General features: G+C 35.8%; 1 protein-coding gene across 2 annotated transcripts in view; it reads left to right on the top strand.

Moving 5' to 3' along the window:
* The window catches only part of AP1G1 (adaptor related protein complex 1 subunit gamma 1), a gene marked incomplete at its 5' end in the record, with an annotated part of 80,139 nt that overhangs the window by 38,890 nt on the left and 26,858 nt on the right, over positions 1-14,391 (top strand). For both annotated transcript variants that reach the window (XM_082712330.1, XM_082712329.1), the window contains 7 exons: positions 3,675-3,816; positions 5,356-5,452; positions 6,619-6,695; positions 9,881-9,976; positions 10,435-10,515; positions 10,717-10,815; positions 13,413-13,468. In XM_082712330.1, the coding sequence (XP_082568456.1) occupies positions 3,675-3,816; positions 5,356-5,452; positions 6,619-6,695; positions 9,881-9,976; positions 10,435-10,515; positions 10,717-10,815; positions 13,413-13,468 (648 nt within the window). The remainder of the gene's footprint in view (positions 1-3,674; positions 3,817-5,355; positions 5,453-6,618; positions 6,696-9,880; positions 9,977-10,434; positions 10,516-10,716; positions 10,816-13,412; positions 13,469-14,391) is intronic.

Below are 14,391 nucleotides of genomic sequence, written 5' to 3'. Positions count from 1 at the left end.
GTCATGATCCCAGGGTCCTGGGATCGAGCCCCAAATCAGGCTCCCTGCTCAGCTTGGGGCCTGCTTCTCCCTCTCCCTCTGCCTCCTGCTTTGCCTGCTGCTCTGCCTGCTTGTGCATGCTCTCTCTATCTCTCTGTCAGATAAATAAATATAATCTTAAAAAAAAAGAAAAAAAGACTTAAACATTATTTTTACCAGGGGAAAAAATACTTTTTTGGGAGAGAGAGAGGGCAAGCAGGGGGTGGAATTGGGGGGAGGGGCAGAGGGAAAGAGAGAGAGAGAGAGAGACTCTTATTTATTTATTTTTAAGATTTTATTTGTTTATTTGACAACACAAGCAGGGAGAGTAGCAGGCAGAGGGAGAGGGAGAAGCATACTCCCCACTGAGCAAGGAGCTCAACGTAGGGCTTGATCCCAGAACGCTTGGATCATGATCCGATTTAAAGGGAGCCACTTAACCCACTGACCCACCCACGTGCCCTGGAGAATCTTCAGCAGTCTCCATGTCCAGCTTGGAGCTTGATTCAGAGCTTTATCTCACAATCCTGAGATCATGACCTGAGCCAAAATCAAGAATTGGACACTGACTGAGCCACTCAGGTGCCCCTTATCAGTCATTTTTATCTTAAATATTCAAATTGCCAAAAAGTAGCAAACATGGCTAATTTATACTTTACTTTCTTTTCCTTTCTTTATTCAGAGAAGGTTAAAACCATTTATTATTTCATTTAAAATTACCAGTAATGATCCCCTTACATGTTAACATAAATAACGTTTTTAATGAAAAATTATTTTCCAAAATAAAAACAATTCAAATGAGAAAAATAACATTATTTCATATATTTTTTTAATCTTTAAACATCTGGTCTAATGGAAGACAGCCAGATGTCATACTTGCTTCTACATTCAATTTCTTATGTTGTTTTGATTGAAGTATATGAAGAATATCCAGTCTTTCACAGATAGTTGTTGGATAGTTAGAAAAAGGAAGAGGACTTTAATAGCCTTTCAGATAACTGGATATTCTTCTTTGATACTATACCAAAACTCCATAAATGGTAGTTTCTTAAGGATTAGTTTCAAGGTGGAATTTGAAACCATATTAGTGAAGCTTGGTACTTTGTTATATTAAACCCATTGCTCCTCTTGCACTTGGAATCTTTTACTCATGTATGCATTTGTAACACCATGCCTAAGTCACTTGGGAAAAATTGGCTCAGTTAAAGTATTGGTAGACTATGAAGTTTATCATAGTCTATAGCAATACAAATTATCCAAAATTCTAACTCTTACTTCAAAGCTTGGATTTTATCATTGGCAACAAGTATTGTCAGTTGTTGCTCTTGATAAGCCAGCTTGGCTCCTTTTCCAGAAGATGTCAGCTACATGCCCAAATCCTAATAATTATGCTTGTCTGTCAGTTATTTTTCAAGTAAATATTGTATATATTTGAAAAGTTCATAGTTAGGGATGCCTGGTTGGTTCAGTTGGTTAAGCGTCTGCCTTTGGCTTAGGTCATGATCGCAGGGTTCTGGGATCGAGCCCCACATTGGGGTCCCTGCTCAGTTGGGAGCCCGTTTCTCCCTCTCCCTTAGTCCCTCCTGCTCGTGCTCTCTCTTATCTCAAATAAATAAGAATAGAAATCTTAAAAAAAAAAAAACAAGTTCATTGTTTAGCTTGCAAGTGAACAGGTGCTTTTCTCGGAGATTGCCACTTGGGTGTGCAGAAGTTCTTTATGAATACTTCGTATTTCCTCACACAATATTAAACAGTATGCATTTGAGTCAAGATTTCGTAAAACTGAGCTTCTTTACTGCCCTGTCACAGGCAGTCTTAAGTGAAACAGACTCCTTCCTTTCCTCCTTCCTTCCCCCTCTCCCTCCTTCCCTCCTGTCCGTCCATCCACCTTCTTTCCTTCCCCCCTTCCTTCATTTGTCTAGGTGTGGCAGTGAATACAGTGACCGCTAGTACAGTTCGGTGCCACTACTCTGCCAGTAATTTTCTCCACCACTGCTTTTGCATCAAGTGTAAATGTCAGTATAGTTGGCAAATAACGAGTTAGGATTGTGAAAATAGTTCGGCTGTCCTGGACCCTGTGAAACAGTCTTGGGACCTTCCAGATATCCGTTAACCACTGAAATCCTTGAGAACCACCAACTAAAGAATATTAAAATGCTCTTAAAGCCAGTAGAAGTAGCATAACTCGTATAGTAATTCAGCCTCTAAATAGTAGAAGTTGATTATAATATATAGATGAATTTACTGGATCAAGCTTTTTAGTATTTCAGCTTTTTCTGAAGGTATACTTCCTGGCTGGTTTGTAAATAATTTTGTACAGTAATCAATGTCTGTTAGAGATAGGATTTTGTATATCTGTATCACCAGGTACTGGGCCTCACCGTAAATATCTAGTTTAGTTTGTTAAAGGTTGTTTAATTAGCTAATTTTTCTAGTTACTGTTTTTTTCTTCTTTTGAATACATAAAAATGTAAAAATTAGGGCGTCTGGGTTGTTAAGTTGTTAAGCATCTGCCTTCAGCTCTGGTTATGATCCCAGGGTCTTGGGATCAAGCCTTGCATCGGGCTTCCTGCTCAGTGGGAGGCCTGCTTTTCTCTGTCCCACTCCCCTGCTGGTGTTCCCTTTCTCGCTATGTCTGTCTGTTATATAAGTAAATCTTTTTAAAAAATGTAAAAATTAATGTGACAGCAAAGTAAATGTTATACCATAAGGTTAGAGGTTTCAGAGTATTTCTGTTGTGATATTTAAGTCACCTTAAATGCTCTAGTAGGGGTTCCTGGGTGGCTCAGTGGGTTCTGCCTTCGGCTCAGGTCATGATCTCAGGGTCCTGGGATCAAGCCCCACATCGGGTTCTCTGCTCAGCGGGGAGCCTGCTTCCCCCTTCCTCTCTGCCTACTTGTGATCTCTTTCTCTCTCTGTCAAATAAATAAATGGAATCTTTAAAAAAAAATGCTCTAGTGGTGGGAACTGCTTTTTGATTTTTTTTTAAGGTTTTGGTTGATGTATATATATCTTGTCATTTTTTTTAAGTGAATACTAGTAGAGCATATTAAATTTTTAAAATTTTTATTCTTTAGATAGAACGTGCATGCACCAGAGTGGGGTGGGTGGAAAGAGAGGGTATAAGGGGGTGTCGTGCAGGGGGAGGAGGAATGGAGGGAGAGAGAGAATCTTAATTGGGCTCCTCACCCAGTATGGAGCCCAGTGCAGGGCTCCATTTCACAACCCTGAGATCATGACCTGAGGGAAATGAAGAGTCAGACCCTTAACTGACTGAGCCACCCAGGCACCTCCCCAAATCTTCTAAACATATAGTTATGCTTCACATTTCTGTCTTCGTTGGCTTTCCCTTTCATTGGTTTGCTGAATTTTCTGAAGTAGTTTGTCTTCAACAGATAACATATTGCTGAATTTCTGTTACTTTGGTATTTGGAAACAAGGAGTTGTAAGCCTGTAGGAGGTACTGTAAATCAGTTCACTGTATTGGTAATTTGTAATAAGGTAAACATATTTTTGCAACAAATAATTTTGTTAATTATTTTTCTTACTGGACAAATTGTGAATCATTCAGAGTTGCCTCATTAGATTGTGAAGCTTCTGTATGGGGAGCACAAGTAAAAGCATGTTCATTTCTACCTTTTTCCATTCTTTTACAGTGATCTTAATCATAGCACGCAATATGTACAGGGGCTAGCACTTTGTACCCTTGGCTGTATGGGCTCTTCAGAGATGTGCAGAGATCTTGCAGGAGAGGTAGAGAAACTCCTGAAAACCTCCAATTCTTACTTAAGAAAAAAGGTAACTTTTAATGAAACCAAATGTCTGCATTTGGATCAGGGACTATTATGGAAATGGGGAGGCAAATTATTTTTGAGAGCTCTGATGATGGTGTAACATATCTTTCTTGGCAGTAGATATATTTTAAATGATTGTATATGAATCAGGTGTTTGTAAGTCAAAATCTGTCTTTATACTAATTTTGGAGGTCGGTTTTTTTTTTTAATTAATAATTAACTCCAGTTGGTAACTGTGAACACTTTAATTCTTCTCCTAATTCCCCTTTTTTCAAGAAAATGATTTATAAACAAACAAATGTTACAGGATATCCTAGATATGTGATTACTTCCTAATTTGCCAGATTCTAAACAGTATTAAATAGAGTGATAATGAACAGAACTTTAAGAATTTACTTTTGTCCTAATAATTAGTGCCCATGCCCATGTCTTTGTATGAGTGACTTTGAATCTCTGGAAGTGCAGTTCCATTGGGACCTACGTAATTATTAGAGAATGATCTAGAACATACTTTATAAATTGGTGTGTCTAAATGGAAGACAATAATCTTACTCTCTTACTTGCTTTTATATGTTGATATAAACATTTATGTTTTTTAAAATTGTGCTTGAACCTTGTAACCTTCATAAACAAAGGGTGTACAATGTGGGACTTAGAAGACGTGAACACTTACTATTGCTTGGTTGTCATTCACTGTGCCGCCACATTAATGGTGTGAGAAGGCCCAAGCTGTTTTCTAGAATCATGGACTGTTGATGATGATTGTGAACCAAAGTCAGTGCTTTCTCTTAAAGTATGAGTGGGCTGCTCTTGTTCAAAAAGTACATTATTTCATGAAATAAAACACTTCTGTGGATTGGAAAAAAAATCCATTTCCCCCCAAATATAACTTGGGAAGAATTAGCTGAAATCTTTTCTTGTTATTATATCTATTTTGTTTGTGGTATTTTACTCCAGAAAATAGTATTTATGGGTACTTTTGGTATGCGTAATCAAAATCAGTCTTTGTACCTTTTCTTCCAGCGAACAAGTCAAGACCATCTTTTCTTCAGTAGAGACTAGCTAATTATCAAATGATTTTCTTAATATCAGCAGAGAATGAATTGGGGAAGATAATAGGTATTATTAAAACTAACAGTAGTAATGTATCTTTAAATTTTATTGTGTTTTTATAAAACCTTTTGGTCATCTTAGAAGAATGAACACAAAATGGAAGTCTTTATTTTTTACTTTGAAAAACACAGAAGTTATATTTAATTTGTTTGATAAATTCATGTTAACCATGGTCTAGTCTAGGAAGTTTTTGTCCACTTATTTAGTAATACATGAACAAAGGGACAGCTGAGCTAAGAGTTCTCATTAATGAAATAGTATAAATTGGAAAGTCTTGACCAGTTAATATATAATAAATCTGATGTCTCACTTCTTTATTCTTTCTTCTTTCATTAGGTGAACTAAATGATAATAAGGCTTTTGTTGGTATTTTTTGTAAGACTGGTTGCCCTGACTTAGTTGAATAAATCTTTTTCCTTTTCCTTCATAGGCAGCACTATGTGCTGTTCATGTCATCAGGAAGGTTCCTGAACTTATGGAGATGTTTTTACCAGCAACAAAAAATTTATTGAATGAAAAGAACCATGGTAATGTGATTTGGATGTGCTTGTGAAGTACTGAGGGAAAGGAGGAAAGAGAAAGGGCTTCAGGGAGTTTTGGCTTTCTCTTTGAGTGCAGTGGACTTGCCTTTTTGCTGTGCTTAGACACTTTGCCAGGAACGGTTGATGGGTCAAGTCTCACTTTTCTCAAATCCTACTTTTATAATTAGAGATTGATTCCTTCATAGTAAACTTGGTTTCCATTTTCAGTCCTCTTTTACTATATTAAAAATACTATGTTAAGTTACTGATACTCAATGTAATATGCAAATGATCCTAGCCTTGATTTTCATATCTAAAACACTTCGATTTCCTAGCTATCTTGCCGTAGGGGGGAAAGAAATTATATTTTTATTACCTTATGGTAGGAGTATAAAATTTATGAAAATCCTTTAGGTTACTTGTAACAGGAATTTATAATGGGTACTTAGATATATTTATATAAAACTTGAGAGAAACTAAATGGAACGTGGCTATTTTTTCCCATACTTTTATTCTTATTTTGAAGTCAGTGAAACAAGTTCTGAGTAAAGAAAATTCATTTGTCCTATTAAATGTTAAGAGAAAAAATGGTAAGGTATATTTAATTTGATTAATTCAGTCCTGTGCCTAGAAGGCTCAAAGTAAACTTGTTGGATAAATGAGTGGTAGGGTACTTACTTATTATTAGTGAAAACTATTGTGAGATTCTTTTTATTCTGGAACAAGTGTATTTACTTTGTCATCCGTAATTACCTTGGAGTTTTGATTCATTTTATCTGGAAATTTAAAAGTTTTTTTTAAGATTTTTCCTTTTTGAACGATCATATCTCAGCTAACAGCTCTTTAATAAGTACAGGGCAGATGATACCTAGCTTATAGTGACTGTGAGTACTTCCTTATGGATAGGCTCAGATGGAGAGACACGTGTGTTGGTTATCATTTTTTAGCAGTTATCTTGGTTACATAGTTTAAAATGTTCTGATTTAACTGAGTTGACCAGGTATCAGTTTAATATTTCCTTTGTATTCACCTCAGTGCTTACTTTCTTTGGGAAATTAAAAGCAAAAGTAGCAACTATTTTTTGGAATTGACCTGCAGAACTTAAAGCCCTATTCTGTGGAGTTGAATAACATATAGCCTCATTTTAGTTTTCATTTGCTCTTATCTTTCAGGTGTCCTTCACACATCTGTAGTCCTTCTCACAGAAATGTGTGAACGAAGCCCAGACATGCTTGCACATTTCAGAAAGGTAGGTACCATTCTGTATGCCTAAGCCTTTCTTGACTGAAAAACAATTTTCCTGAAGAGTACATCATTTCCTCACTTAGGAATTTTCTTTTGAAAGGAAGTTATGGAGCTGAATAAAGGACTTGACCAGCCCTGCTGTGTGGTAGGGCTAGAAGCCAGATTTAGGCAAATAAGAACTGGCAGTAGTACAGTGTTTTCCCTTTCATAATAAAAGTCTCTCAGTGTTGGCACACCTACCGGTCTCTCATGTGCTTTATCTGCTGTTTTCACATTGAAGACAGGAAATGTAACTTGAGGTCAAATTACAAACAGGAATTGTGTGTGTGTGCATGCGCGCGCGTGCGCACCCGTGTGTGGGTGTGGGTGGTGCGGTGTGTGTTTTTAAAGGCAGGTAATTTATTTTTTTTAAAGTGAAAACTGCAAAGTGAAGTTTTACATTACTTTTATGTAACACAGAGTCACCTTCTGTTCATTTTAGACTCTTGACTCTGGTGACTGAAATCTAGCTCTCTTAGGTTCCCCACTCTCTTTCTTACAGCATTCTAAAGTGGAAATTTTCGTTTTCTTCACTGGTTTTTAGAAGACGGTATTAAGGATGCCTGGGAAAAACTGTACTTTGGGTAGTTCCATGCATTTAATTCCTTTTTAAGGTGCTGATCACTCGATAAATGGGGCTTATTTTGTATTTTAGATCTAACAAGGCTCTAATAGCATTTATTTTTTTGAATTTTTTTTCCTTCTTAGATGTTCATGTCTTGATTAAATTATTGTAAAATAGTATGAGGCCTGTATCTGTCCCTAATGCTTGCTTTGTATGTTTTGTTCCTGTTGTCTGTTTGGAATCCTGCTGTATGTTAGAATGAAAAGGTAAGAATTAACCCTCTTTTAGATGGTGCATGCTGGCATTAGGTCCTTAGTAGCTTTTGTGCATCCATCCACAAATGCAGCTTTTTAAAAAATACACTAATGCTGAAGCTGTGCTTAATACTATGAGTTATTTGTTTTAGCATTTTTGGCTAACTCCTGAGTCCAGTTTTTGTCTTGTCACTTAAACTCCTTACTCCAAAGTCAGCCTTGGATTTCAGTTGCAGCCTTTCCTGAATTCTGAGCCTCCTTCTCTGCCTTTTCTTCATACTCACTTGAGAAACTTTGAACAGTTTCCCAGTGGCTTTGGTGATGGCAATTCCAGATCAGTTTGAAGCCTTGGCACAAAACACTGCTTCTTTTTGAAGTAGATATTTTAGAATCATGTGTGGGTAACCTCATACTTTATAAAAAGCTCTGTATGTACTTCTGGAGCTCTCAGTTCAGACTTAGAGCTTTTATTTCTCCCTTACCTGCACTTACTCCTTCCTGGAAGTTTTGGGACGTGAAAGGATTTGGGGATAGAGCGGGTGGGCATCAACTGAGTTTCATGGCTGCAGCGTTTCCCTTTGTCATCTTATCTTGTTTGTCTTGTCATAAGTTTTAGTGACTTGTATTTTTGTCTGAAAAATAAAGCTGGGTTCCAAGAATTCGTATGCTAAACTTTTAGGCATTTGTGCTTTTTGTCCCAGGGCAATTTTACGTGGTGTGCTGGTCTTGTGTCTGTGAATTAAAAAATTTGTGAATTTAGTAGCTCAAGGAAAAAAGACTTCTCTAAGAAATCAGGTTAAATAAGTAATTAGGAATATGTGTAGTACAAAAAAGGAGGCCATTGGGAAGTATGCAGGGTGAGCCACTTTTTTGTGCAGAGCTTGGTAACTAGGTGATCCCGGCTTTATTACATGTTAGAAAGCAGTTTACAAATTTATATTATTCTTCCCACTAATATAAATCTGTCCACAGTTGACAAATTTAATGGGGATTCTGTTTAGAATTTACAGGTCACCGTAACTTAGGTTTGTTTTAATCTTGGAGTTGTCCCAGTTAGAATTTTGTTTAAATGGCTGATGAATCACAATTCTGAAGTGTTACAGCCAAACTTCTTTAAATTCATACAGATTATATTCTCATATTGAAAAGTGGCCTCAGTATTGTGAGTGAATTCTTTGGCCTTTGTTTTGATCTTGATCCCCTTTTAAAGTTGAGGTGTAAGGAGGAACAGAGCCGAAGACAGTGAGAAAAAGTCATTGAGTTGCAGCAAATTGGTTGGGGCTGTTCTGACCGCCTCCAAAAGAGATGTAATTTGCTTCACTTTGGACACTTGTTTTCTTAATTTTAGGTGATTAGAGTTGTTAATGTAGCTAAATTGAGTTTTTAGTTGGAGCCCAGAAAAGTTCCCATTGTGGCACACATTTTGGAACAGGGTTTAAGATTAAGTGCTTAATCAACAGAATGAAATGAATGATAACATTTGAAACATTTAAAACAATACTTTGAAGTTCAGCTTAGCCATAAAATTGCCTCTACTATGTGTTATGACTCTAGTGGACAAAGTAAAGGAAGCGCAAGAGGGGAATTCTGACCATAAGGAATATATAGTTTCATTAACAAGATGAGACAAAGTAGGCAACAAAGTGTGTATAATTAAGTGCTGAAATAAAATTTTACCAAAAATTGTATCTTATGAGTTAAGAATAGGGAAAGGAAATTATCATCGGCCTTGCTATCTTCTTAAGGTGAAAAGTACAATTTTTTTTAATGTGTCTTTCCACTTGGTAAGTGTTGGAGGCCTTTGGATTCCCTGTTGTTTGTTGGAAAAGAATAGAACTAGCCTTGTCTTAAGTTTTTTCTCTGTTTGAGATAGTATATCTTAAAACTATAATTTTAATAAAATCACCAGTATTTTTTGGTGATAATGTTTTATATTCAAATGTTTGAATGAGTAAAAACCGAACGTGTTTGTGTTACTGAGATATGTCAAGTTTTCTAGAAGTAGAAGTGCAGTGTGCGCTGTAGGCATCTGTTTGACTTGATTCCCACAGGCTTTCTGACCTCCTGTTACTTGTAGTATCTTTGCATATATAACTCTAGGGTAAAAACATCATTTGTTTTAATTTGTTTTACATATTCTGTCTTGAGTTCCTGGCCTAGGTACTCTTAAGTTCTGTTTATCAAGCATCAGCAGTATACCAGCGTATGGTATCAGTAGAATTTTCTTGGATTCAGACCCTTGCACCCCTTTTTAATTAGGCAAATTACCTGCCTATTCATGAGAAATTCTTTGATGTTCACTGTTTTTTGATGCATTTTTCTTCTCTGCAGCTTGTGCCCCAGTTAGTTCGTATTCTAAAGAACCTCATCATGTCGGGATATTCACCAGAACATGATGTTTCTGGTATCAGTGACCCCTTTTTGCAGGTGAGGTTGAAAGAAAATTTAATGAATTTAATACCTTTGGAATAAATTGTTTCTTTCCTCTTAAGTTTATGTCAGTAGGAATTTGATAATTAACTGGTTAAACAAGTTACATTAATAAGTGAATAGTGACAGTTCTCTACTGCATTAATAGAATAAAATTGTAGTTGTACTATGTAATATCTATTGCATAGAGACTTATCAATATACTATAGCTTTGTAGGTGGTGGTATCCTTTAGTTGTGGAGTGATGAAGTGTGGGTTGTCTAATTACTTCATTCAGACTTAGAAGTATTTATATTTACTACTTCTCTAAAGATAATGTTTAAAATTCTTCTGTTTGAATTTTGACCATTTCTAATGCGATCTGAGACTTAATTTAAGTTATTTGAGTTTCATACCAAGTAAGTTCCTTTGTGCCAGGTGTAATTTGTTGACACTAATCATGTTTTGCACATTAGGTACGAATTTTGCGGTTATTAAGAATTTTAGGACGAAATGATGATGACTCAAGTGAAGCTATGAATGATATATTAGCACAGGTGAGTAGACTCAGTCTGCGCTGTATAAAATCTTCATTTTAGTGTAGTGGGAGTAGAACGATGGTGGTTAGATGGAGCAGTATTTATTTGTGTCTCCTCATTGGTGGCTGTAATCATTCACAAACTGTCTCTTGTTACCTTTGGATATTTTTTGAAAGTGTTATTTTATCACTAATGTACTGCCCACTTGTGACTTTTCAGGTTGCCACAAATACGGAGACTAGTAAAAATGTAGGAAATGCTATTCTTTATGAAACGGTTTTGACTATCATGGATATTAAGTCAGAGAGTGGACTGCGAGTAAGTCTTTTAAAATCTTTCTCTAAACATTTCAATTAGAATAAATAACTTGGGCTTGAGTACTGTAGAAATGAGTTGCATTTGGAAATTAACTTTAGGAAATTGATGTGGAATGTATAATGCTGAGTTTTGGGATCTGAAGTATCATTCCCTCCATTAAAGGCTTTTAATATTGATTACAGTAAAGTTTGGAAGCTCTCTGGTATAGTTAGATATATAGATACTGTTGAGTGAAGGAAACATTTCAAAATAAGCTTTTATTAGAGCCATGATTTGAATTGTATTCATCACTCCAAATAAGACATCATATCTGAGTTACTTTGTTTTTCTTAAGTATTTGTGTTTTTTACACTTAAAGTAAAAAAAGCTAAAACAGTACCAGAGATATGTAGGGAGGGAAATGTTTGCCTGTAGCTTTCACGTTCTCCTAGTGGGGCATATGGTTACCCTTTCCTCATGTATTTTTTTCAGAAATCTGAAAACGTATCTGTACACGTGTATTTCTTCTCTTCCCCAATTTTTGAAACTTTTGGCAGTAATTTTAGACTTACAGAAAAGTTGCAAAAATAGTTTAGAGCTTGCACATACCCTTCACTCAGTTTCCCCTAATGTTAACATCATGCATAACTAGAGATAATTATCAAAATTAGAGTTAATATTGGTATCATGCTAAATTACAGAATTTAGTCAGCTTCCACCAATTTTTATACTTCTGCCATTTTTCTGTTTGAGGAGCTGATCCTCGATTCTACATTGTATTTAAATGTCATGTCTCCTTAGTGCTCTCCAGTCTGAGGCAATTCCTCCCATCTTTCTGTGCCTTTCATGACTTGGACACTTTTGAAGAGTACTGATCAGTTACTTTGTAGAATGTCCCTCAATTTGGCTCTCTCTGAAGTTTTCCTATGATTAGATTGAGGTTATGCTTTTTTGGCAAGACTACCACAGAAGCCCTTCTTAGTATCCTATCAGGAGAGACATGCTATCTGTTTGTGTCATTACTGGTGGTATTAACCTTGGTCATTTGGTTAAGGTGGTGTCTGTTGTGTCTCTCCACTGTATTGTTATTTTTTTCATTTGTAATTAAAAATAGTTTGAGGGAGACACTTTGAGACTTTGCAAATACCCTGTTCTCAGCCTTTTTGCCCACCCATTTTAGTATACATCCAAGAATCTTTTTTTTTTTTTTTAAAGATTTTATTTATGTGTTTGACAGACAGAAATCACAAGTAGGCAGAGAGGCAGGCAGAGAGAGAGGGGGAAGCAGGCTTCCTGCTGAGCAGAGAGCCCGATGAGAGGCTCAATCCCAGGACCCTGAGACCATGACCTGAACCGAAGGCAGAGGCTTAACCCACTGAGCCACCCAGGCACCCCTCCATCAGAGAATCTTTTCTACAGTAGTTATTAGGGTGGTGTTCCAGTGACACTTTTCTATTTGCCTCATTTTTTCCTCTTTAAATAATTGTAATTCCTCTGTAAGGAGGAATTTATTCATGAATTTATTCATTTTTTCAGTCACTTAATGATATAAGAATTGTTGGTTCATAGCCTTGTAAGAAACAGGTTTACTAAATACAGTCCAGTATTTAAGTGTATACAGTTCTCTTTGTCCTTATCGTTCCAGTATCTAGATAACTTAACCAAAGTAATTTAAGTTAGTTTTCTTCCTCTCCCTCCCTTTCAAGCAAAATGATTGTCTTGCACCTTACTCTTTCCACCTAACATTATCTTGGAATTAGTCCATATTCATGTATAGAGACCATTCTCATTTTTTAAAAAATGGTGGAATATACATAATATAAAAGTTAACCATTTTTAAGTCTAGTTCAGTGGCATTAGGTAATTCACTTTTGCAACCAGCACCACCATATATTTTCTGAACTTATTTGTCTTCCCAAACAGAAACTTTGTACCCATTAAACAATAACTTTCCATTATTTCCTACCTCCAGTGCCTGGCAACCATCATTCCACTTTCTTTTTCTGAATTTGACTATTCTTGATACCTCATAAAAGTGGAATCATAAAGTATTATCCCTTTGTAGCTGGCTTATTTCACTTAACATAATGTCTTCAAGGTTCATCCATGTTATAGTATTTGTCAGAACCCTAATGGCTGCGTGATACTCTGTTGTGTGGGTGTGCCATAGTGTACTTAGCAAATTTGCTATTAATGGACACTTAGCATGTCCCAGTCATTTGTGATTACAGATAGTGTTGCAGTAGATTCTTGTGCATATGTGCAAGTGTGTTTTTCAGATAAATTTCTGTAAGTGGAATTGTTGAAGCAGAGGAGATGTTTAAAATATGTATAATTGCCAGAATTTTCTCCAGTGAGGCTGTGCCGGTATTATTCTTCCACTAACAATATAAAAACTTTAAAACATAATCTTCTAGCAATTACTTTTGAAAGAGTATGATTTTATGAGTTTGCCCTGAGGTTTTTGTTTTGTTTCATTTTTGTTTTTTGCTAGCCATCTATAGAAGTATCCACTATCACCTTTAAATAGTTTGCACCATCAGGGGTCAGGAGGTGATCCTTATACAACATAAATGTTTAATTTTATTAGATTTTTAACCTGTGTTATTTCTCTTTAGGTCTTAGCCATAAACATCCTTGGTCGTTTCTTATTGAACAATGACAAGAATATTAGGTAAGTCAACTGGAAAATATCTTGTATCTTGGTATTAGAAACTCAGTGTTTTCAAGAGTGATTTTGCTCAAGATCACATATGTACTGAATGACTTTTCTAGAACTTCAACTCAGGATTTTTATTTTTAAATTTTAAAACTTAAAGCTACTATTTTGTAAAGAATTTGAGGATTTGGCTCATGACTTAACTTTTACTTTGGTTTACATTGTCAGCATTAGGAGTCAGCAAACTTTTTCTGTGAAGGATCAGATGGTCACTGTTTTAGGCTCTGTGGGCCTTAGGTCTCTCTGGCAAGTATTCAAAATTCTGTGTCTTGGTATGAAAGCAATCATAGACTATGGAAGTGATGAGTGACTGTGTTCCAATAAAAATTCATTTATAGAACCATGCAGCATAGGGCTAGAGTGTGGCTTGCTGACCTCTGCTCTAAATTAAGAAGAAAAATGTAACATTTTGCACTGCAGACCTGGAATGTGTTTGTGAACTCCAACTAATTTTTTTAAGTAGATGAATTTATAAGTATTTTATTTTGTTACTTTCTTTCATGTATTATGTCCTTCTTGCCCTTTTCCCCGTTTTAATCAGGAGAAAATATTCTTTCTTATCATGTGAGCATTTAAAAATGTGTAAATAATCATTGTGGTACCCTGAATTATCTCCTCCTTCCAAAAGAATTTTTAAATATTTGAATTTTAAACTCAGATTTTTATAGGGACAGTTTTGGTACCAGTATCAAATAAAAACAAAGAAAATACAAATGGTAACATTGAAATCATTTCCTCTTGTGTTTGGGGGCTAAGGAAAGGCATACTATATGCTTGTTTTGTTTTACCATTTGGAAGAATTTGGAAGAATGGAATCAGTCACTTTTAGAAGTTTAAGTGGACTTGACCATGAATGCAAATCTAATAAATTCTCTTGA

Source organism: Mustela nivalis, assembly GCF_964662115.1.
Source record: "Mustela nivalis genome assembly, chromosome: 18".
NCBI classification, from domain to species: domain Eukaryota; kingdom Metazoa; phylum Chordata; class Mammalia; order Carnivora; family Mustelidae; genus Mustela; species Mustela nivalis.
Note: the sequence above shows the minus strand (reverse complement) of the source record. Positions and strands in the feature narration are given on the sequence as shown.